The sequence below is a fragment of the Hemitrygon akajei genome, chromosome 5 (genome assembly GCF_048418815.1).
Source record: "Hemitrygon akajei chromosome 5, sHemAka1.3, whole genome shotgun sequence".
NCBI classification, from domain to species: Eukaryota; Metazoa; Chordata; class Chondrichthyes; order Myliobatiformes; family Dasyatidae; genus Hemitrygon; species Hemitrygon akajei.
The window spans coordinates 72,046,626-72,071,763 of record NC_133128.1 but is presented as its reverse complement, the minus strand read 5'-3'; the positions used below and the strand labels follow the sequence as shown (position 1 = coordinate 72,071,763).

Below are 25,138 nucleotides of genomic sequence, written 5' to 3'. Positions count from 1 at the left end.
GCATTCTTGCTTAGTCAGGGCATTAAAGGTTATGGGGAGAAGGCAGGAGAACAGGGATGAGAAAGATAATAAATCACCCCTGATGGAATGGCAGACTCAATGGGCTGAATGCCCTAATTCTGTTCCTATGTCTTATGGTTATTACCCTTCAACTATCAATCTCCTGAACCAGCTTGGATAGCTTCTCTCAGCTCAACACAGTTTGTCTTTTGCACATTGTTTTTCAGTCTTTGTGTAGATTTTCGTTGATTCTACTGTATTTATTTGTGCTACTGTGAATACCTGAAAGAAAATAAATCTCAGGGTAGCATATGGTGACATATATGTACTTAGATAATAATTTTTAAAATTATGGACTTCAACCAAGGTCTGCAATTTTGAAACACTCTGATAAGTAGAATGATTTATAATAAAGGTCAAGAAGCAAGGATAGGTTTTCTATTAACAAAGAGCATTTGACATTTTATAATGCACCACAATCAATGTACATAATATTAGTTTTAGTTATCCCCTTGACTTGCCATTTAATAGGATTGTTTCAAGATAAATGAGCTGTATAGAAGTTGACAAGTAGAAAATGAAAATTAAGTGTAGAAAGAAGTGAACTGTAGTTACACACACTTAAGGTTGAGCCCACTAGGGGATCGGCATTGTGGATTGGGTGTTGTACAGTAAACCAGAAATGATGAGGGAGCTTAAGGTAATGGAACCCTTAGGTAACGGTGATCATAACATGATAGAATACACCCTGCAATTTGAGAGGGGGAAGTTAGTCAGATGTATCAATACGACAGTAGAGTATAGGGAATAACAGAGGCACGCGAGAGGAGCTGGCCAAAGTTGATTGCAAGGGGACACTAGGAGGGATGACTGCAGAGCAGCAATCTGGAGTTTCTTGGAGCAATTCAGAAAGTACAGAATAGATGCATCCTAAAAATGAAGAAGTATTCTAAAGGCAGGATGACACAACCGTGGCTGACAAGGGAAGTCAAAGTCAACCTAAAAGCAAAAGAGACGGCATATAATAGAGTAAAAATTAGTGAGAACTTAGAGGTAGGGAATTTTAAAAAAAAACAACAGGAAGGAACCAAAAAAACATAAGGGTGAAAAGAGCATGGATAGAGCACTGGCTGATTGGCAGGAGGCAAAGGGGGGGGGGGGGGGGGGGCGGGGAAGGAGCCTTTTCATATTGGCCGCCGCTGACTAGTGGTGTTCTGCAGGGGTTGATGTTGGGACCGCTTCTTTTTATGTTGTATGTGAATGATTTGAATTACACAATTGATGGCTTAGTGGCCAGGTTTGTGCATGATACAAAGATAGGTGGAGGGGCAGGTGGTGTTGAAGAAGCAAAGGGGCTGCAGAGGACTTAGACAGATTAGGAGAATGGACAAAGTGTTGGTAGATGGAACACAGTGTTGGGAAGTGTATGGTCATGCACTTTGGTAGAAGGAATAAGAGCTTTGACTATTTTCTAAATGAGAAAATTCAAAAGATCTGAGGTGTAAGGATATTTGGGAGTCTATGTGTAGGATTCCCTAAAGGTTAGCTTGCAGATTGGGTCATTGGTAAAGAAGGCAAGTGCAATGAAGCATTAATTTCAAGAGGACTAGAATATGAAATCAAGGATGTAATGCTGAGCTTTATAAGACACTGGTGAGGCCTCACTTGGAGTATTGTGAGCAGTTTTGGGCCCCTTATTTCAAAAAGGATGTGTTGACATCAGAGAGGGTTCAGAGCAGGTTCACAAGAATTATTCCAGGAATGAAAAGGTTGTCATATGAGCATCAATTGATGGCTCTGGGTCTTAACTCGCTGGAATTTTGAAGAATGAGGGGTGATTTCATTGAAACCTATTGAATGTTGAAAGACCTAGATTGAGTGGATGTGAAGATGTTTCCTTTGGTGGGGAGTCTAGGACAACAAGGCATAGTCTCAAAACAGAGGGATGTCCATTTGGAACAGAGATAAGAGGAAGTTTGTTAGCCAAGGTGCGGTAAATCTGTCAAATTCACTACTACAGGCCGCTGTGGAGGCCACATCATTGGGTGCATTTAAGGCAGAGGTTGACAGGTTCTTGATTAGTCAGGACATGAAGGGTTCTAGGGAGAAGGCAGGAGAGTGAAGTTAAGAGGGAAATGGATCAGCCATGATGGAATGGTGGAGCAGACTCAAAGGAGCAGAATTTGGCAATCCTGCCCAATGTCTTATGATCTTAAAAGCAACACACAACTGGAAATATAAACAGTAACTCATAGGAGGACTTCACAGATCAGGTAGCATCTGCAGGGAGAGAAATGTGTTCAACCTGTTGATCTCCCATCAGATATAGTGATAATTCAAGATACAGAGGAAATGAAAGCATGCAAGAGAGAATCATGCAGGACCATGAAACATAACTAGTTAATAAAAAGAAAGGTTCTGAAAGAAGGGGAAATATGCTAAGGGCAGGGAAAAGAAGCAAAAATGGGCTGAGAAGAGGTTGAAATGCATTCGAAAACTATCATCTGGAATTCTTCTCTGAGCTGAAGAGCTGTAGTGTCTGTTAAGAAGGTAACATTGTGACAGTGTAAAAGGCCAAATAAAAAACGCAAGTAGCGTTTTTCTCCATCCCTTACCCTCAGGAGAAGGTAAGGTGAGATTACTTTAATGGAAAATTAAAGTTGCTGAATTTAACTTTAAATACAACAGCATGTAATTATCATATCTTCCAGTTATGACCACACTAAGCTCTGGATCTTAATTGTTTTCAGTGTTTTTGTTTTGCAGTTTTACTCCATTTAACCTCACCTTCCTGCGACAGATACGCCTTCTTTGTTTTTCTTCCCTTCCCAACAGTTCTGTATGTTAAAAACTGTCTTATTGTAAATGTTTCCAGTTGTGATGGTGAATTTGCACAAATTGCTCCCTCTCTAGCCTAACCTCCTGATTACTTCCAAGATTCTATGGTTTTATTTCAGATTTCCTGCAGCTGCAGTATTTAGTATGATTTGGGCACTTTGTTTTGGTGTTTCTAGGCAAACTAAGGCCAATTTCTATGCCAGTCGAATACAGCTGGGTAGGAGAATATGAAGATTCTTACAGACCAAAAAGGGATGGACGAAGAGGCAAGTTATATTTCTTTAATTACTGTGTAATCTCATTGACCTTCTTGTATATCTCTTCAAGGAACTCAAATCAAATATGTACAATGCGATACCCATGCACAAAGCCATGCTGACTATCCCTATTCAACCCCTGTCTTTCCATAAGCTTATATATCATAGCCCTCACAATCCTCTCTAGTAGCTTACCTAACATAGATGTTAGGCTTATTAACCTATAGTTCCCAGGCTTTTCTTTGTAACTCTTCTTAAATAAAACCACAGTGGCATCTGCCCTCCAGTCTTCTGCCACTTTATCCTAATCTCATCTAGGGCTCCCACAATTTTTTCTCTAGCTTTGCAGAATCCTTTCTTAAGGTAATTTTCATTTCTGATGGAGAATAGTTTCTGGACTATTGCAGGAGCAAAAAGTGGCTGTGGGGCTTCATATACTGAATGGATTTTGAGCATGGTATTTGATATTTCAGATGATGTCAGTATATGTGACTGAGCAGCCTGGAAATATTAGTTCATCCAGGCATGATTCTTGCTTTAGTTCTTTGAGATCAGTCAGAAACCATCCTGCCCCAAAAGGAACGAGACCAGAGTGATTAAAGACTGCTGTCTTTTCTTGCCAGAAACATAAACCCTGTAATTCCTGGGGGATCTTGAGGTTGCAGACAGAAGGAGAGGCAACAGTGACCCAGCTGACTTGTGGAGTCTTGACATGCTCAAGTCACTTTGGCTTTGTCTTCAGCCTGCACAGCATACACTGGCCAATTTTAACCAAAAATTGAATCTGTTTGCTAAATATTTCATAAGACTTTGAGTTGGAGAATAAATTGGGCCAGCATCTGCAGCTGCTGGACATGTCTTCCTGCTCTGCATTTTGCATCTTTGATATTCTTCCATGTTCTGTTCTTGGCCTTCTTTGATTCACTCATTGACTGGATAACTTCATTTTCAATTTATTTAAACCAGTTTATGGCCTGGTTTTACTCAATTGGAGACATCCCCACTCCTACCGTCGCAGTTTTGACAAAGTGTCTTTGACCTGAATTGTTGGTTCTTTTTTTCCTCCCACTGATGTGGCCTGACCTGCTGAGTGGTTCCTGTACTTCCTGCTTTTATTGTTGAAGCAGATAGACTCTTTAGATACCCAGAACAAGCGATGCAAGATTGTTAACCATTGTGAATCAGGATGAATGAAAAGTTTACCTTTTGATGCTGTTAGCACCTTACAGTGCTACAATGTAAAGTTGAAATTGACTCAGACACATACATTATCAAATGACCCATTGACAGAAGCCAGCTGTAGTTCCAAAGCTAGATATTTTGTTGGACTTGTGCTTCTGAACAACTTGATCATTAGCTCGTGAGGTCTTGATGGAAGCAGCACTACGAATCAAAGTTTGCATTCTGCACATATGGAGAACAAGTTAAATGCATTCGGACTTAATAATAATTTTCCAGTTCTTTGTTTAACTGTAGCTGGAAACTATATTGTATTGTAAATATTGGGAAATGTGAATCATTTTGGAAAACTGTAAATGCTCCAAGTGTGCAGCATTACACACAGTATGTTGGTTGAGATTAGTCTTTAAGTATTTAGCTGAGGAATTTCAGTCTGCTTTACATTTGCCCATTAAATTGACTGTTAGTAAAATGTATTGATTTCATTTAGAGCAAAGAGACACCGTGATTATATGTTACTGTTATTTCCTATAATTAGGGAGTTTGATTTCATTTCAATTATTTTTTGCACATGTTATTGCAAAGTAGTGATATCTGTACCTGTCATTGATTGAATTCTTCTGTACTCATACCATGGAGAAATACCTAACTCCCTGAAATTAAGAGCATCAAGGAACCACATATATTTTATTTGAAGATCATAAACTGCAGGTGCAGGAGATATAAAGCAAAAACAGAAAATGCAGGAAGCACTCACCAGTCAGGCAGCATCCATGAAAAGGGAAAAGCATCATCATCCTTTCAGTCGGTTCAGATCACTGCTCAAAGCAGCAGAACATGATGGAGAGTTAAGCATCAGGCCGGATTGAAAAGGTCAAGGTGTTGGGGCTCAAGGTGAGGTATGGGCCAGTTAAGATTTCTGCTCCACGACATTTGCTCCACTCTGCGCTGAACTATGAGTCTCAGACTCTCTTTACGGACTTCAGTTCAGAAACGCTATTTGCTCGCGGTTACGTTTTGCGTGATGTTTTTTCTCACTACTGGCTGTTTGATGGTGTTTTTATGGGTTATTTTACTCTTATTTTCTATGAGTTCTTTTTATAGGCTTGATATGGTTTTTATTCTCTGCACATTGAGTGTAAGACAGTTTTTTAAAAATCTAGATATGGGGTGTTTTTTTGGTGTTCTTGTTTCGTGGCTGCTTGTTCGGAGATGAATCTCAAAGTTGTATAATGTATATATACTTTGTACTTCGAACTTTGATCTATTTATTAAGGCAACCACCTCTGAACTGAAGTATCGTACATACATTGCGATAAGATAGCCAACTTACATAGGTTAATAAGGTAACGGCAAAGCCACCAACTTTATGGTGACAGTTGGATTTAACAGTTATTGTACATGAGTCACAAATTAATATATATATACCACAGTACAAATAAGTAAATATATTTACACTAAAAACTTGCATACTAGTAACTTAACAATATCATTCAAGAACTGCTCAGTCAAATTTTTGAAGACTTACGTACATATAAATATTCAATATGCGTTCACATAAATATTCTTAAACCTCTGAGATCTTTCCAACTGTGTTTATGTGTACAACACCCTGCCCCACATCTGCTATGGATGGTGATGGTAGTCATGGTCATCTATCTTACCATATCCTCTCATGGCATTGTGCTAATTCTGTGTCCTGACTTCACTCTGGCTTTCCTCCTGCTCTACACAGACTACTTTCTCCAAATCTTACTGTAACTCCTATGTCTGATCATTGCCAGGTTTATATACCCTGATATCCTGGCTGGTATATTTATTGCTTTGAACTTTCAGAAACTATTGCGTGTTTAATGTTCCTGGCCTCATTTCTGGATTGTGAAATTCATGGCTGCTCTTGGATCCCCTTGTACTCGTGTTACTCTTCATCGATGCTCTGCTTTAAAGCTTTGCCTCGTGACTCACTCTGACAATCTCTTAGAGACAATTCTTATCGGCCATGATCTTTTCCAGAGAGCTTTACAGTTAGCTCTGTACTGCAAAAGTGATTACATGCTGAGCACACGCCACTAGCAATCGGCCCAACCTCTGTCTCCTTTGACTAACTTAACTTGTGTCCAAGACCCTGATGTTGTGTGACCACAATTGTGTGAATTTTTCTTGCAACTTGTCCAATTTCATTTGTTGACTCTTTGGACAAGTTCCATAATCACCAATAACATGATGGAAGGCAAAAATTGAGCTATGTTTTGAGGCAGATACATACTTTGAGCTCCAGTGAGGAAAGCGACATAATTTGAAACTAGAACTAGTTCTACTGTAGACTTAATTTTCCATTGCAGTATTGGGTCTTCTTTATTCCAGGCTGGCTGAACTAGCCGATAACCAAGTGGATTGGCACTTTGCTCCTGTTAGCTAAACAAGGCAGATTCTACACGAAAGTCTTTGAGAAGTACCCTTTTGAAATCGCTGCTAAGTAATGCCATTTGTTGGATAGATTAAAATCACAACTCAGCTCGGGGACCCTAGCTGTCCTTTATGGTGTAGACTCGATTCAAGCCCTTTCTTCCTGAGGATTGTTCTCAATGCTTTCTTTAAGTCCTTCATCCAGATTCCCAATGAGAGTTGGGAACTAACTACCACCAACACTTTAAACAACATGCCCTTTCCAGTTAGTTCCTTGCAATCATCAAATCCTTCTATTTTCTGTGTCATTTGTCAGGTGATGATACAGACCTTACTGCTGCTCATTTTTGTAGTTTTGAGGTAGTTTCTGTCTTTAATTGCTTTATATTATTCAATACCTTTCTCTGAGTAGCTCTTTGGCATTACTTTTGAACCTGACATGGACTTTCTGACTCAATCTCCATTGCCCACTTTTACTGGAGTGGCTTCCCTTACCCTAACCTCACTGTACCAAGCCAGGGCTGGAGCATCTTATTCATCTGTTTTCTCCTGGTCTTTGTCTGCCACATTGGACCTGTTGCTGGTCAGTAAAACCTGGCTGAAGGTGTGCCCATTTCTCTCCATCCCCCACCCCCATTTGTCACCAAATTGCTGAGATGTCAGAAGAGCCATAGAAGGCTACAGCTGAGAAACAGAACTCTCAGCCTACCTTAATCCATGCCAAACAATATGCTGCCTAGTCCTGTAGGCCTCCGTATACCCGCCATTCACATACCTATCCAAATTACGTTGAACCTGCATCTGCCACTTCAGTGGGCAGCTTGTTCCACGCACTGATCACCCTCTCAGAGAAGTTGTTCCCCCTCATGTTTCCCTTAAAGATTTCATCTTTCACCTTTAACCCATAACCTCCAGTTCTAGTCTCACCCAACCTCAGAGGAAAAAGCCTGCTTTCATTTCCCCTGTCTACACCCCTCATCACATTGTATATCTATCAAATCTCCCCTCATCCTTCTACACTAAAGTCCTAACCTTTTCAACCTTTCCCTATAAATCAGGTCTTCAGGTCCTGGCAACATCCTTGTAAATTTTCTCTGCACTGTTTTAAATTTATTGACATCTTTCATGTAGGTAGGTGACCAAAACTACACACAATTCCCCAAATTAGGCCTCACCAACATCTTACATGACATCAACATAACATCTCAACTCCTGTACTCAATATTTGATTTATGAGCACCATAAGCCCACTTTATGGCCCTATCTACTTGTGAGGCCACTTTAAGGAATTATGGGTCTGTATTCCCAGATCCGTCTGACCTACTGTACTCCTCAGTGCTCCTCCACCCATTGTGTCAGTCCTACTCTGGCTTGTCCTACCAATGCAACACCTCAGATTTGTCTGCATTAAATTCCATCTGCCTTATTTCAGCCCATTTTTTCATCTGGTCCGGATCCTGCCACAAGTTTTGGTAGTCTTTCTCACGCGATCATCACAAATGCACTGCTTTGAAGCTGGATTTAAATTCACTCTAGTCTATTCCTCTGTCATCAGCAATTTAGCAAACAGCCTCCCATAACTTCATTCAGCCATTTTGTAATCAAAACATTTTTCAGATTTGCTTCTCTGCCTGTGAGACTATGCATGGCCTGGCATCCTCAGTGTCTGCCAGAATCTCCTTGCCTTTGCAAGCCTATGACAAGTGTTCTGTTTCACTGCAATTTGGGGAGCACAGTAGCAAAGCAGTTAGCATAACGTTTCTACAGCACCAACGACCAAGTTCAATTAGGCTTCTGTCTGTAAGGAATTTGTACATTCTGCCCATAGCTGCTGGGTTTCCTCTGGGTGCTCTGGTTTCCTCCCACAATCCAAAGATGTACATGTTAGCAGATTAATTGATCGCATGGTGTAATTGGGCAGTGCGGGCTGATTAGGCTGGAATGGTCTATTACGATGCTCTATCTGTAAATAACATACCAATAGTCTGTTACGAAGGGGCAAAACAAGGCTACATGATTTCATAGTCATAAAGTCATAGAAAACTACAACACAGAAAAAGGATCTTCGATCCATCTAGTCCGTATCTGCCTAGTCCCATTTATCTGCACCTGTATCAACATCTTAAAAGTTGCAATCAATCCTGCATCCACCACTTCCACTGGCAGCTCGTTCCACATTTACTCCACCATTTCCTCTCTCAATAGCCTTCTGCCTTTTACAGTTATGTAGTTGGAAACTTCCCACCTTTCAGTTCTGTGTGCTTTGTTGCTGACCTGACCTGACAAAGCTACTCTTGCCCTTGCTAGCTATGATAATAATGCTGAAAGACCTGTGCCAACTAACTGGCAGGAGAGTCCAGGGACAACTGTCACTGCAGCAGTCGGAGGTTCTCAGCTGCCCAAGAAGAGCAGGGTGAGCTGCCTCAATGACTATCATCCAGTTGCACTCACATCGACTGTGATGAAATGCTTTGAGAGGCTGGTCATGGCCAGAATCTGCTCCTGTCTAAGCAAGGACCTGGACCCGTTGCATTTTGCCTATCGCCACTACAAGTCTACAGCAGATGCCAGCTCACTGTCTCGCCACTTTGCTTTGGATCACGGGACAACAGTGATACCTATGTCAGGCCTCAATTTATTGATTACAGCCCAGAGTTCAATACCATCAACAAGATCAACAAGCTCAAAGACCTGGATATCTGTACCTTCGTCTGCAACCGAATCTCTGATTTCCTGATCAGGAGATCACAGTCAGTGTGGATCAGAAATAAATCTCCCCCTCACTGACATTCAACACTGGTGCACCTCAAGGATGTGTGCATAGCCCACTGCTCTACTCTCTCTACACCCACGACCATGTGACTAGAAACAACTCAAACATCATCTATAAATTTGCTGAGGACACAACGACTGCTGGCAGAATTTCAGATGGTGACGAGCAGGCATACAGGAGTGATGTCGATCAGCTGGTTGAGCGTTGTTGAAACAACAACCCTGTGCAATGACATCAGTAAGACCAAGGAATTGATTGTGGACCTCAGGAAGGGTAAGGTGAGTCCTCATCGAGGGATCAGCAATGGAAAGGATAAGCAATATCAAGTTCCTGGATGTCAACATCTCTGAGGATCTATCCTGGGCCTAACATAACGATGCAGTTACAAAGAAGGCATGGCGGTGACTGGATTTCATTAGGGAGCTTGAGGGGACTGGGTATGTCATCAAGCATTCTTACAAGTTGCCACAGATGTACTGTAGAGAGCATTCTAACTGTTTGCATCACTGTCTGGTGTGGAGGGGCCATTGCACAAAACTGGAAAAAGCTGGAGAAAGTAGTAAACTCAGCCAGCTCCATCAAGGGCACTAATTGCCCCAGCACTGAGGGCATCTTCTAAAGGTGATGCCTCAACAAGGTGGCATCCATTGTTACGAACCCCCATCACCCAGTACATGCCCTCTTATCATGTCTACCATCAAGGAGGAGGTACAGGAGTCTGAAGACACACATAGTGTTTTAGGAAAAGCTTTTTCTTCTCCACCATCAGATTTCTGAATGGGCAATGAACCCATGTACACTACCTCACTATTTTTTTCCCCTTTTTTGCTCTTTGAACTACTTAATTGATTTATTTAATTCTTATTCTAATGTATAGCTCTTTTTATTATGTATTGCAATCTACTGCTGCCACAAAACAACATATTTCATGAATCAGAATCAGGATCAAGTTTATTATCACCAGCATGAGTCATGAAATTTGTTAACTTAGCAGCAGCAGTACAATGCAATACATGATAATATAGATAGAGAAAAAATAAATCAATTACAGTAAGTGTGTGTGTGTATATATGTAGATTGAATAGTTAGATTAAAAATAGTGCAAAACAGAAATAAAGTATAAAAATAGTGAGGTAGTGTTTATGGGTTCAATGTCCATATAGGAATCATATGGCAGAGGGGAAGAATCTGTTCCTGAATCACTGAGTGTGTGCCTTCAGGCTTCTGTACCTCCTCCCTGACAATAACAATGAGAAGAGACCATGTCCTAGGTGGTGGGGGTCCTTAATAATGGACGCTGCCTTTCTGGGGCACCACTTCTTGAAGATGTGGAGGCTAGTACCTAAGATGGAGCTGACTAATTTTACAAGCTTCCTTCGGTCCTGTGCACAATGTTTGCCAGCGGTATTAAACCTGATTCTGATTCTGAATACTTCATAGATTCTATCATCATTCACACCTTTACAATGAGTTCTCCAACTGTAATCCAACCATTTCTCTTAAGGCAATCATTCTATCCAGGTTTGGCTTAGTCATCCTTGTCTAAACTGCTTCTAATGCATCAACATCCTTTCTTAACTGTGACCAATAGAATACATAGTACTCTGGATGTGACCTGTATAATCTCCCCTGTAATAAACAGTAACATTCTGTTAACTTGCTCAATCTCTTCCTGGACTTGTATGCTAGCCCTTTGCAAATCATGCACTAATATGCAGGGATCACTGCATATCAAACCTCTGCAATCTCTCAACATTTAAATAATATGCACCTTTGTTTAATTTTTCCTGCCAAAAAGGGTACTTTTACGTTTTCTTATATTGTACTCCCTTTGCCAGATTTTCACTCTTAATTTCTCCATATCCTGTTATGCTGTGTCTTCCTCATAACTTACTTCCCCACCTGCTTCAGTATTATCAGCAAAATTTAGCAGCCATGCGTTTGATCCAGGTCATTTATGAAGCTGAAACTCAAGTACTGATATGTGTTCCACACCTCTTGTTACATCTTGTGATCAGAAAAGGGCATAGTTATGCTACATTCTGTGTTTTGTTGGCTAGGTAATTTTATTCATATGAGTGTTATCTCCTACACCATGATCTTATTTTTTTCCACAAAGTACTTTGATGAGTTTGAAAACCTAATTATAGCACATTCACTGCTTCTCTTTGTCTACAGCATATGGTAATTCTTTAAAGAACTACAGTAAACCTGATCAAATATGATGTCCCTTCCATAATGCCAGCCTATCCAGCTGGAATTTTCCTAAATGCGATAATGCAACATCTTTAACAGTATCTTTAATATTTTTGCTATGACCAATTGAGTTCTGGTGCCAACAGCATCTCTGAGATTCTATTGTAAATGACAAACATTTCAACCTGATTTTCAAGCTTTCACTGAGTTCTCTTTTTTTTCTCTGTGTGTACTGTTTTTTTTAATTAATTGGATTAAACTTAAACTGTAGCTTTTGCAATGTGCAACAGCTGGGTATTTAAACTAATTCCAGTTGTAAAATTGTGTTGGTGTGTGGCTTAGTGGATAAGACATCAGTCTAGTGAAGGTCACTGGTTCGAGCCTCAGCTGAGGCAGCATGTTGTGTCCTTGAGCAAGGCACTTAACAACACATTGCTCTGTGATGACACTGGTGCCAAGCTGCTTGGGTCCTAATGCCCTTCCCTTGGACAACATCGGTGGCATGGAGAGGGGAAGGCTTGCAGCTTGGGCAACTGCCGGTCTCCCATACAACCCTGCCCAGACCCATGCCCTGGAAACCTTCCAAGGCGCAAATCCATGGTCTCACGAGACTAATGGATGTACAATCTAGAGAAGACATTAAATTTAGGGAACTGCATGTTAACACTCTTATGGTAAAATAAGAGATATAAGCACTGATTTTGTGAGATATATAAGCCATATCCTTTTACAATTTGTAGCACAGCTCCATTTGGCAACTAAGAATTATTTGAGGAAATGAAGCTGGTGAGCAACTTGCCCAATGTCAGTTGTGACATTCTTGGATGAAACACTCCACATTCCTCTTATAGAGTGGGTACACAAATGTACTGCTCTAACTGCAATCTTCTCTCAAATTCTGTTCTTCAGCGGGAAAACACTGGGAGAAATGTAATTTATTTTGGTGGAAGATTGATTTTTGTATTTGACTCCATTATTAGTTCTTATAGAAGTCATTTCTTGCACTGCAAGTTTTTTTTTTTATCCCTCTTCTGTCAGCATCCGTGCTAGAAAACAACTTTAACAGACACGGGTTATTACATAGTGTCCATTTCCTCAGAACCATAAGCTGTGGCCCTCCCCTGGGAACTCTGAGGGAGGGAGCTGCATTGAGCTTCAATGGTTCTCTCAGTACGTAACCCTGGTAACGTGCCAGTCAGCTATATTTGGTTGTGGGCAGATTATTACACTGGAAGACCAGCCAATTTCAAGCTGAGTGGTATAATTCACTGAGTTGATTAACTTCCAGTGGTAGCCAATGTTCCTCTCCTCCAGGTTGCTGGGAACAGCAGTGCCATGTTGAGCAGTGCTGGATAAAGACCGCTAAAGCAAACTCAAATTGCGAGAGGAACTCAGCAGTTCAGGCAGCATCTGTGGAGGCGGAGGGATAGTCAATGTTTCAGATCAAGACCTAGATCATCTTCATTCTCTCTTGCCTCTAAATACCAGCACATCCTTTTTCAGACCTTCATGCCAAAAGAACACAGAAGAAGACAATACATCCATACACAACCATCTGTAGGACAGCATGTGGTGGGATAGAGACTCTTCAACCATGCACAGAGATTTGACAGGAAGATTCTTTTCACCATTGCCCAAGCAAATTCTTGGTGCTTATTTGAAAGTCCTGCTGATGGGGCATTCTGCCAAATGATTTTCACGGTCTGCTCAGATAACCATATGACAGAACCCATCATCTCCTTTTCCTGCATATCTCAAGGAGTTTCTGTGCAGATGGCCACTGATTGATGTGCTCCCAGGTGTTTTTCAGCAGAAGGATTTCTACAAGAGGAAGATCCAACAGAGCATCACAGTCCACCTGAGCAGAATGGTATGCAGCAAGGTATCAGGTCTATCCTTCTCCATACTGGGGTCAGGTCGACTTCCAACACATAGTAACATTCACTATTTGTACAGCTACAGGTAAAGGTAGCATCAGGATAAGAACTATAGTTGGTACTGTTTCTCATTCTCTGAAGTCTTGTACAAAGCATTCCTTCATTTTGTAGTATGATCTGGACTTTGCATAATGCAAGTGTAACACCGGGAGTATCTTGCAACTGGTAACCAGATTCATTCCCACAGTAAAAGGGGTATACCCACTATCGGTGGACATTGGCTGGATACTTTACCTATTTCTTGGTGCGCGTCCTAGCTCACTGAGCTATATTCTAGCGGCATCAGACTAGACAAAGGGACGCAGGATTGGCCAGACCCATTAAAGAAGAACTGGCCTTCTTCTATTCCAGCTGACGCTAACTCCTGAAGCCAGTTCACACAGTTCACCACTGCGTGGATCAATCAGGAGACAGCAAAGTTGTCCATGTGCAGAAAAAGTGACTCCTTGTACGCCCGTATCTTCTCTGATGGATTCACCAAAGGACTCAGAACAATATGCAAGTGAGACAGAGGAGAGAGGGTAGCCTGGCCTGACTCCAGATTTGATGGCCAAGTTTTCTGTTTCCTACTTGTTAATTTGGTTTGGCTGTGCAACAGATGTCTCTATTAGGCGGTCATATCCAATCACACACCTCTCATCCAAACCCAGTCTTGGAGAGCAAGCTGACCATGATACTCTGTCAATGGACTTCACTAGGTCCAAGCTGACCAGACAAGTGTTGAATTGAATGGAATTGACTTTATTTCTTACATCCTTCACATACACGAGGAGTAAAAATCTTTGTTATGTCCCCATCTGAATGTGCAATTTATAGTAATTTTTAATAAATAGCATGTACAACAGGACAGTCAATATAACATAGAAATACAGTTTTGTTCCCCGCCTCCTGTCCTGCATATCCCTGATGATATCTCCGAGTGGTGTGAGCCTGTCAGCAGTCATCCTGCTGAGTACAGTCCTAGAGCAGAGATTGACTCATCGGATATGCAACCGCTCAACATCATGAACTTTTTGCCTGCTTTCCCTGTTTAGCTCACACAACAGCTTCATGCAGAGAAAATTACTATACAATAATTCCACACTAGAAGCCAGTTGAGACAGGGCATGTTGCAAATCCGATGAGATCAGTGGATACATCTTTAGCAGTCAGATACAGCACTCAAGTTAGCTTAAACTGTAAAGCTGAGACCAGCCAGGAGTAGAAATTACCATTTTTAGTTCAGCTTCTTAAGGAATTTGCAATAAGGACCACTGTATTGAGTTAGGGAGAAAATGAGCCAAATTTCTGCAATCCTGACATTAATGGCAGTCTTCTTCTCTGCTGTAGCTCCATCAGCAAAATATAATTCAGTGACGACTGGTCCTTAGATTGAGCATTTAATGGAAGGAATGAGTTTTTATGAGTGCAGTGGACTATTTATGTGTTCCTATTTTGTTTATTCTCATGCAATGTACATAGCTTGTAACACTTGGATTTAAAAATCCAGATTTCATCACCCTTGAGAAGATGCTTGAGTCACTCCAGTCCAGGTAATGAAGTTGCCCCCCACAGAATTGTTAGCTGAGTGACAACGAAGGAAAGATGAGTTTTTAACTTCACAAATTTCAGCCTGCGCTTCCTTTCACTTCCCTAAGTGGATCAGCATTCATAACTGCTTGCCACCAGATAAAAACCAGTTCCTAATGGGGGAACTGCTGGTTGTGTTGTCACCCACATTATTGTCTGACATCCAAAAGGTCAAGCAACATTAAAGTAATACAGGACACTGATGATCCAAGGTATATTCAGACATCAGATCTCAAACTGAAAATGGTTCTGGCAAAGGTAAGAATATGCAGGCTGTCGAGTGGGATAAATGGTCACTGCTGAGGGAATTTTCTTCACCCAGATGACATCTTCCTCACCCATCTCAGAAGGGAACTTCATTTGAAGAAAGCAAAAAAAAAGATAGGGTAGATTATTACTGCCCACTTTCTTTATATAAAATTGCACTACCACCTACTCAAAGAAAGTAGGGATAGGCAATAAATTTATTGATTTATTTCGAGATACAGTGAAGAATAGGCCTTTTGAGCCCTGTTGCCTAGCAACCCCTGATTTAACCCTAGCCTAATCACAGGACAATTTACAATGACCATTTAACATACTAACCCGTATGTCTTTGGACTGTGGGAGGAAACCAGAGGACCCAAAGAAAACCCTCGTATTCCACGAGGGTACAGACTCCTTACAGATGGCATCAGAATTGAATTCCGAACTCCAACGTCCCACACTGTAATAGCATTGCACTAACAGCTATGCTGCCTTGGTGCCTTAAATATTGGCCTCACCAGCAATGCTTAACTAATTTTTAATCTTTTCAAGGTCAACAGAGAGTAGAGCGAAACAAAATTATACCTACAAGACACATAAGCTTACCATTAAATATGGAACATCTGCCAGTGTGCAAGAAGGTGCAGGAAATTAAAGCTGAGATATTGAACAGTTTGTTCATATATTTCTTGCAATGCTTCCTCATTCAACATTTCTGCAGCCAATCTTGTGTCAGTTCAGGAATGTGTCATTTCTGGCGATCAGATAACCACTCAAAAGTTATATTCACAGGTACAATTTCCCACAGGGTATGATAGCTGGTTCTACCAGCTGATGATCTCTTTTTCCCATTTGGCTGACAGCTATTTTTCTTAATTATTATTTAGGTTTTTCTTTTTTTTACAGTCTCCTTCTCAGCTGCTCCTCAAAAACCTCTGTAGATATTGCACCCCACTTGCAGTGCATTGCTCCCTTTCTGTTGCAGTGTTGTTTTCAGCACTGTAACACTAGAAAAAGTTTAACACATCACTTCTTCACTTATCCTGGTTGAGGAAGCCAGGATGACAGCTTAGAAACTTGTAGCAGTAGGATGACCGCTCCTCCATCAAAGCACAGACATGAAGTTTGGGCAGAATTAGGATCACTGCTGTCACCACCTCCTCTCCCTCCGTAGATGATTGCGCAGAAGGCATTCAGCAAAATTGTGAGCTTTTAATAATATTTATCACCAAGAAGAAAATGCAGATCCCTTACAAGCCTGTGCCTTTCCCAAGAAAATTACAGTAATTCAGATATTTTCTGAAAAAGAGGAGGTAAAAAATTTTCAGGTGGAAAATGAAATAGCTGTTGAAAACAAAACAATATTCTATACACAAAAGAGATTCTGCAGGCAAGTGCTGGAAATGTTGAGCAATACTCACACAAAATTTAAGTCCTGATGAAGGGTCTATGCCAGTAATGTTGACTGTTTATTCCCCTCTATATACGTTTCCTGATCTGCTGAGTTCCTCCAGCACTTTGTGCGTGTTGCAAATTATATTGTATGTCTTCTTATTGTAAAAATAAGCTTGATATCTAACATAATTTCAGAATGCAGCCTGTTTTGTAAAAGAAGTTCATGTACAAGTTAATTGCTGATGACATTGTTGTTTATTGTGCATTATTTCTGTTGATTTAGAAAGCTCGTTAATGAGGTACATGAGTGATGATAAGATCCCTATCATTCAAGAGGAGTATTTAGTTAAAAGAGACACAGGCAAAAGATCCAGAAAGAAGAGTGACAAGTTAGGCAGTCCTAATCATCCCATCAGTCATTATGCCTTGCCAACACCGGTACATCTAGATGCTGTTCGACAGGAGTCCCTGAGCACACCTCTGCCAGAAACCAACACCATCACTCTCTATCACGTAAGTGAATGATAGCTTTATGTTTGTCTCAAGTAATCCCTGACTTGGAAGTTTGCTTTGAAAAGTTCCTCTGTTCACTTAAGTTTGCTCTTTCCCAGTGAATCAATGCTAAGTAGAAATGCAATGACTTACAAAAACTGTCATTTTTTATAGACATTTGGAGGTAATAGAAGTTACGAAATGTATCATGTTTAATTAGTGTTGCCTGACTAAAGCAATAGAAGTGTCATCTATGATAAGTTGTACTTGTGTTTCATATTGCAAAAGAATGACCATGGACAATAAATCTGTGTTCGGTGCCCCCGGCGTGGCCTTTTATATATTAGTGAGACCCGACGCAGACTGGGAGACCGTTTCGCGGAACACCTACGCTCGGTCTGCCAGAGAAAGCAGGATCTCCCAGTGGCCACACATTTTAATTCCACGTCCCATTCTCATTCTGATATGTCTATCCATGGCCTCCTCTACTGTCAAGATGAAGCCACACTCAGGTTGGAGGAACAACACCTTATATACTGGCTGGGTAGCCTCCAACCTGATGGCATGAACATTGACTTCTCTAACTTCTGTTAATGCCCCTCCTCCCCTTCTTACCCCATCCCTGACATATTTAGTTATTTGTTTTTTTCTCTCTCTCTGCCCATCACTCTGCCTGTTCTCCATCTCCCTGTGGTGTTTCCCCCCCCTCCCCCTTTCTCCCGAGGCCTCCCGTCCCATGATCCTTTCCCTTCTCCAGCTCTGTATCACTTTTGCTAATCACCTTTCCAGCTCTTAGCTTCATCCCACCCCCTCTGGTCTTCTCCTATCATTTCGCATTTCCCACTGCCCCTCCTACTTTCAAATCTCTTAGTATCTTTCCTTTCAGTTAGTCTTAACGAAGGGTCTCGGCCCGAAATGTCGACAGCGCTTCTCCCTATAGATGCTGCCTGGCCTGCTGTGATCCACCAGCATTTCATGTGTGTTGTTGGGATTTAGAAACTAATTTCAGACGGTGGTATTAATTCACTGCCAGATAATTTATGAAGTTGCAATAATTAATCTGTTAAATTGGGGTTCATTTTTGCTGAAGATATGTGGATAGTGATGATCCAGGTGAATATTATTCATGATACATTGTAGTTAATTATGGTGTTATTATGCTCAGATAAAAGTATCCTGTAGTATCTGTAATGTTACAGGTATCTCACCGAGTGATTTCATTGATCAGAACATTATTGTTCTGTCACAATAAATATTATTGAGTTGAAATCAAATAATGATTCTGTCCTGACAAATGCAAGGCTGATTGCAGAGGTCCAGAATGATTTATAGTTAATGTGTGTAATTTTCTAGCTCTGGAGTCCTAGTTGTCAGTTTCCTCTGTCTAATTTGCTGCATGGTTAACCCTTACCCATGCTAAGCTCCATAGCCTCCATTCTCTTCTCCACCAAGGTTTGACACAGAACATCGCAAACAGATTCATTTTATCCAAAAGGAGATGGAGCAAGCTGTTCACCTATCTGCATTCCCTGTGTAGTGTATCCCCTGAGTTTAATGTTCCATGATCCATCAAACTTAATGTGAAGAGTTACTACTAACTCCTCTTAGTAATAATTTTGATGTGGTGAACTGTCCAATGACAGAAAGTCAGAGAAAATAGGCTTTCAGCATTTAGCCAATTAAAATCTGATTGTTTTAAAAAGCCTTTACTGAGTCTCTCCTCAGTCCTTCCTGCCCAGTGAAAGGAGTCACAAGGTTTTGCCTGACTTTCCATTCTTTGCATCAGCCATGTAAATTTATACTGTGTTTTCTTTCATGGTGTAGATTTTCCTTTGAAAATAGTCAGTCTACAACTTTAAGTTCCATAGTAACTAAATACTAGTCTAAACTTGCAACTGATATAATTTTCTGCATGCAGCTTGAAGCAGTCCATGCACACACCTGTGCGTATACACACATACACATCTTTGTCTGCCATGCAAATGTACACCACAAAAGTCACCTTCCTGGTTTATTCTCGTAAGATTTGTTCAATGTACAATACCTAAACCATATTCCTCTTGTACTGAACCGTGATCAACCAAAATTGGAAGCAGAAGAGGTTTAGGTCTAGAAATTCATACCCAGATGTAATGTGCTAGTCTGCTCCCTGAAGGAATTGTTTGAAGATAGAAGGACCAGACTTTTCCAGAGCCATGAATCAACAGACAAGCAGAAATTACTTGAAACTCCCACCAGAAAGGACAACATCCATGAAGAGAGAAGCAGGTTTAGCATTTCAGAACTGCATTCTTCCATCAGTGTTGTTAAGTGGTTGGTCTTCTTGGGCATTCCCAGGATTCAGGATGACTCCTATTCTCTAGATTCAGAGATAGCTGATGAAGGCAATACGAGTACTGCAGACTCTTCCACAGTGGGTCAAGGAGTGAAATAGGTGTCGGGGGGTGGGGGTAAGTGCTTTGAGAGCTCATGCCCTTCTTCTACCACTTACGCAGATATGTGCGCTCTCAGTGACTTAGTCTCAATGTTCTCAACGCCATCACAAATACTTCTTCAATACTTGGGCAGCTGTACCCTCGCAGTAATTGGATCCTCAGTTTCCTTAACAGGAGATCTTAGTCAGTGCAGATTGGTAATAACATCTCTTCCTTGTTGTGTGCACAGGCACACCTTAAAGAGGCATCTTTAGCCTACTGCCCTACTCTACACTTGTGACAGTGTGGTTAAACACAGCTCAAACGGCAACTATAAATTTGCCAATGACACCATTGTTGCTTGCAGGATCGCAGATAATGACAAGACAGTTGTGAGATAGATCGGCTGGTTGAGTAGTGTCACAACAAAGACCTCACTCTCAATGTCAGCAAGGCCAAAGGATTAACTGTGGACTCCAGGGTAGGGGATGTCAGGAGAACGCACACCAGAACTCACTGAGGTGAGCACCTTCAAGTTCCTGGGCATCAACATCTCAACACATTGATGCAATCACAAAGAAGACATGCCAGTGGCTCTACTTCATTAGGAATTTAAGGAGAATTAGTATGTCACAAAAGACACTTGAAAATGTCTACAGATGTACAGTGGGGAGCATTCTGCCTGGCTGTATCACAGCCTGGTATGGAGCTTCCCTTGGACAGGATAACAAGAGGCTTCACTGGGTTGTACACTCAGCCAGTTCTATCATGGGGACAGTAATCTCTACCGTCAAGTACATCTTCAAAAGGCAGTACCCCAAGGAGGCAGCATCTGTCGTTACAGACCCTCATCATCCAGGACATGCCCTCTTCCCATGACTGAGGTCCTGCACTCAATATTTAAAGAACAGCCTCTTCTCCTCCGTCATCAAATTTCAGAACAGTCCATCAACCCATGAAAACTACCTTGATATTCGTCTTTATCATTATTTATTTATTTTTATAACTTACACTGTAGTAACTTTTATTCCTTGCACTGTACTGATGTCACATAGCAACAAATTTCACATCTTTCAGCGATAGTAAAGCTGGTTCTGACGATTATTATGATTCCTTCTGTATGTTGAGCAGTCAAGCACCAGAGTCATAGGGGATGTTACGTTTCTTCAAGAAGAATTTGAGACCTTGAGTCTTTTGTTCAGTCAGCCTGGTAATCTCTGTGCATGACAAGATCATGATTGTTTAATACCTTTTCCTGTAAGCAAGAGTCAGAGAACAAAATAATTGTTAGTCTGGATTCGATGCAGCACAAAAGAAAACACAACAGGTAAATAACACAATACTACAAAAAACAATAAATATAAATCCTTAAGCTAGCTTATCTATGTAGATTGATTGTACATCCATAAAATGATGCTAAGCTGTACATAGGTGACCAGAAAATAATAAAGTAGTGGTGGAGTTAGTGAGTGGAGGTGTTATCAATCTTACTACTTGGGGGAAGTGACTCTATTTGAATGCTGGTATGGATGCTGTGCATCCTCCTCCCTGATGAGAGTGGGACAAAGAGTCCATCAGCAGGATGTGTGGGATCCTTCATAACGTTACAGGAACTTTTCCCTAGAAACGTCCTTGATGGCGGTAGGCTGGTGCCAGTGAAGCATTGAACAGTTTTTACTACCCACTGTGGAGCCTTCCTGTCTGCAGCGATGCAGTTTCCATACCAGTGATTCCCTTGTTAGGCTGCTCTCTACTGCACACCTGCTGAATGACACGAATACCGATGTGCAAAGTCCAGCTCTCATCAGCCTCCTCAGAAGGTGTTGGTGAGCTTTCTTGACTGTGTAGGATGTGTTCTGGTACTAGGAGAGATTGTGTGTGATGTACACTCCAGGAGTTTGAAACTTTCCACTGCTGTGCTGCTGATGTGAAGTGGTGCGAGTTCTCCTGCTGATGGAGAGACAAAGACCATCTCTCCTGTCTCTCGACATTAAGAAAGAGGCTATTTGCCTGGCCCCAGGCCTTGAGCTCTTTCACCTCCTCTCTGTTGTTGGTGATGAGCTCCACCCCTGTTGTGTCACCTGACGGTGTGACTGCTCGGCTCCTCAGCCGTGTGAGCGGAGTGTACAGCAATGGGCTCGGCACACGGTCCTGGGGGCACCTGAGTTGGGGATGATGGGGAGGGAGGAGCTTATCCTGACTCTCCGACATCTGTCTGTTAGGAAAGTCAACACTCAGTTGTACGGTGCTGTATTTGGACTGAGGAGTAGAAATTTGTTCACCATGGTCCATGGGACAATAGCATTGAATGCCGAACTGCAATCCAGAATCAGCATTCTAACAAGGGTCCTTGTTTTCTAGGTGTGCCAGGGCTAGGTATATGACAGATAAGGCATCTGTCATAGAGCGGTCCAGTCGGTAATCATATTGGTGAGTGTCCGATGTGGCAACGATGGAGTTTTTGAGATGTGCTATTACCAGCCATTCAAAGCACATCACGATGATTAGTGTCAGTGCCGCTGGGCGGTGGTCACTTAGTTCTGAAGGTGTGGAGTTCTTTGCTACAGGGGTGATGGTGCCTGATTTGAGGCATGTGAGGGCAGCACCCTGGATGAGTGAAGTGTTGACGATGGCCGTGAAGATGTCAGTGAGCTGCTGTGCACATTCCCAGAGTACTCGACCTGGGATGTTGTCTGGCCCGGCTGCCTTATTGGGACTGACTCCCTGCAGGGTCCTTCTCACACCTGCTGCTGGTGCAGACTCACCTGGAAGAGGGGGTAGCTTTTGTGCCGGCATTGTGTTGAGTGGCTCGAAGCCTGTGTACAGGTTGTTTAGAGTAACAGGGAGAGAGGCATCACTGGTACGGTCAACACTGTTTTCCCTTGCCTAGTCAGTAAGGCCCTAGATGCTCAGCCACATGAGCTGGGGATCGTTATCGGACAGGTGTCCCTGAATTTTTTGTGTGTAGATGGTCTTTGCCCTCTTGATGCCTAAGATGAGATTTCTCCTGGTTGCTCTGAGAGGTGTTCTGTCTCCAGACTTGAAAGCAGTGTCCTGGGTTATTAGTAGGGCTCTCAACTCCTATTTATCATTTAATTATCTCTCAATCAGTCTATTTCTTTATACATTGAATTATCTATTTGTTTATGACAGAGCTTGGTATAAATGATCTGAAAGTGAGTACAAGGCAAAGAAACCAGGCTTATTCTGTGATGGGAATCTGGGAAAGGGAAAAGAGCAGCTCTATAATTAGAATGGTGAGCAATGTAATTGAATTAAAATCTTTTGCCAAGGAGCTGCTTCTTATTGGAAACAGAGGAGGTGATAGATAGGCGGCTACAAAGAGCTAGTCATCCGTAAGTTATCTGGGTGACTGTCAGGAGAGGGACAGGGAATAGGCAGCCTGTGCAGAGTACTCCTGTGACCATTCCCCTCATTAATATCACTTTGGATACTGTTGGGGGTGTATGACCTACCGGAGGAGATACAGCAACCAGGTCTCTGGTGCTGAGTCTGGCGCTGTTGCTCAGAAAGGAAGAAGGGAGAAGAGGAGTGCAGTAGTGACTGGGGATTCCGTAGCTAGAGGAGTAGAGATGAGATTCTGTTGTCGCAATAGAGACACCCTGGTGGCATGTTGCCACACAGGTGCCAGAGTCAGGGATGTCTCTGATCAGGTCCACGGTGTTATCAATGGGGTGGATGAGCAGCCAGCAGTCTTGGCACGCATTGACACCAAACATAGGTAGGAAAAGGGAGGAGATCCTGAGGAGGGATTTTAGGAAGCTAGGTAGAAAGCTGAAAAGCAGGACCTCCAGGGTAGTGATCAGTGGATTGTTTCCACGCACCGGCGAGGGTAAGAATAAGCTGGTTTGGCAGATGAATACATGGCTGAGGAACTGGTGCAGGGGGAGAGTTTCAGATTTCTGGATCATTGGGATCTCTTCTCGGGAATGTATGTCCTGCACAAATGGGACAGGTTACACCTGAGCCCGAGGGGGACCGATATCCTTTTGGGTAGGTTTCCTAGAAATGTTGTGGAGGGTATAAACTAATTTGGCAGGGGGGGGGATGGGAACAGGAATGATAGGGCTGATGATGGGACAGTTGGTATACAGGTAGAGGCAGTGTGCAGTGAGACTGTCAGGAAGGACAGGCAGATGATAGGGTAAAATTGCAGTCAGTGGGATGAGCTGTAGTGTAACGGGACAAAATCAAAAAGACTGAAGAATACAGGACTGAAGGTGTTATATTTGAATCCATGCAGTATATGGAATAAGGTAGATGATCTTGTAGCGTAGTTAAAGATTGGCAGGTGTGACCTTGGGCATCATTGAGTCATAGCTGAAAGAAGATTATGGCTGGGAGCTTAACATCCAAGGATACACATTGTATCAAAAGGACGGGCAGGTAGGCCAAGGGGCTGGCATGACACTGCTGCTAAAAAGTGAAATCAAATCCTTAGAAAGGGGTGACATAGGATTAGAAAGTGTAGAATCCATTCTGGTTAGAGCTAAGGAACTGCAATGTTAAAAAGACCCTGGTGGAGGTTAATTATAGGCCTCCGAACAGTAGCCAAGATGTGGGCTACAACTTACAATGTGAGACAGAAAACGCATGTCAAAAGGGCAATGATTTCAACACGCAGGTAGATTGGGAAAATCAGTTTGGTGCTGGATCCCAAGAGAGAGAATTTGTAAAATGCCTACAAGATGGCTTTTATTTTGGAGCAGTTTGTGGTTGAGCCCACTGATCATTTACTTACACCCCTCAACTCGTATTTAGGACTTTCTTTCCCTGAGAACAGACTGATTTTGTGATCTAACATTTTAAACCACACAACAAAAATAGAATAAAAAACAACACCTTTGAAATGTCTGGGTAATCAGACCAACGCACCAGACAATATCCTTGACTGACCATTGATTCATGATTGTTGGTGCCAGATGGGGTAGATTGTTGGTGCTGGATTGGGTGTTGTGAAATGAACCAGACTGATTAGGGAGCTTAAGGTAAAGGAACCCTTGGGAGACAGTGATCACAATATGATAGAATTCACCCGCAATTTGAGAGAGAGAGAGAGGCTAAAGTCAAATGTATCAGGATTACAGTGGAGTAAGTGGAATTACAGAGACATGAACAAGGAGCTGGCCAAAGTTGATTAGAAGGGGGCACTAGCAGAGATGATGCTGGAGCAGCAGTGGCTGGAGTTTCTGAGAGCAATTCAGAAGGTGCAGGATAGATACATCCCAAAGAAGACAAAGTCTTCTAAAGACAGGATGACACAGCCGTGGCTAATAACGGAAGTCAAAGCCAACACAAATGCAAATGTGAGGGCATATAATAGAACAAAAATTAGTGGGAAGTTAGAGGATTGGGAAACTTTAAAAAAACAACAGAAACGATAAGGAAAGGGAGAAAATGAAAGATGAATGTAAG

At 41.9% G+C, this 25,138-nt stretch overlaps 1 protein-coding gene across 9 annotated transcripts in view; it reads left to right on the top strand.

The window, feature by feature from the left end:
* The window catches only part of cnksr2a (connector enhancer of kinase suppressor of Ras 2a), a 560,907-nt gene that overhangs the window by 381,926 nt on the left and 153,843 nt on the right, over positions 1-25,138 (top strand). For 6 of the 9 annotated variants that reach the window (XM_073045760.1, XM_073045758.1, XM_073045755.1 and 3 more), the window contains 2 exons: positions 3,015-3,104; positions 17,080-17,309. In XM_073045760.1, coding sequence (XP_072901861.1) covers positions 3,015-3,104; positions 17,080-17,309 — 320 coding nt within the window. The remainder of the gene's footprint in view (positions 1-3,014; positions 3,105-17,079; positions 17,310-25,138) is intronic. The other 3 variants (XM_073045761.1, XM_073045757.1, XM_073045756.1) reach the window with 1 other exon arrangement.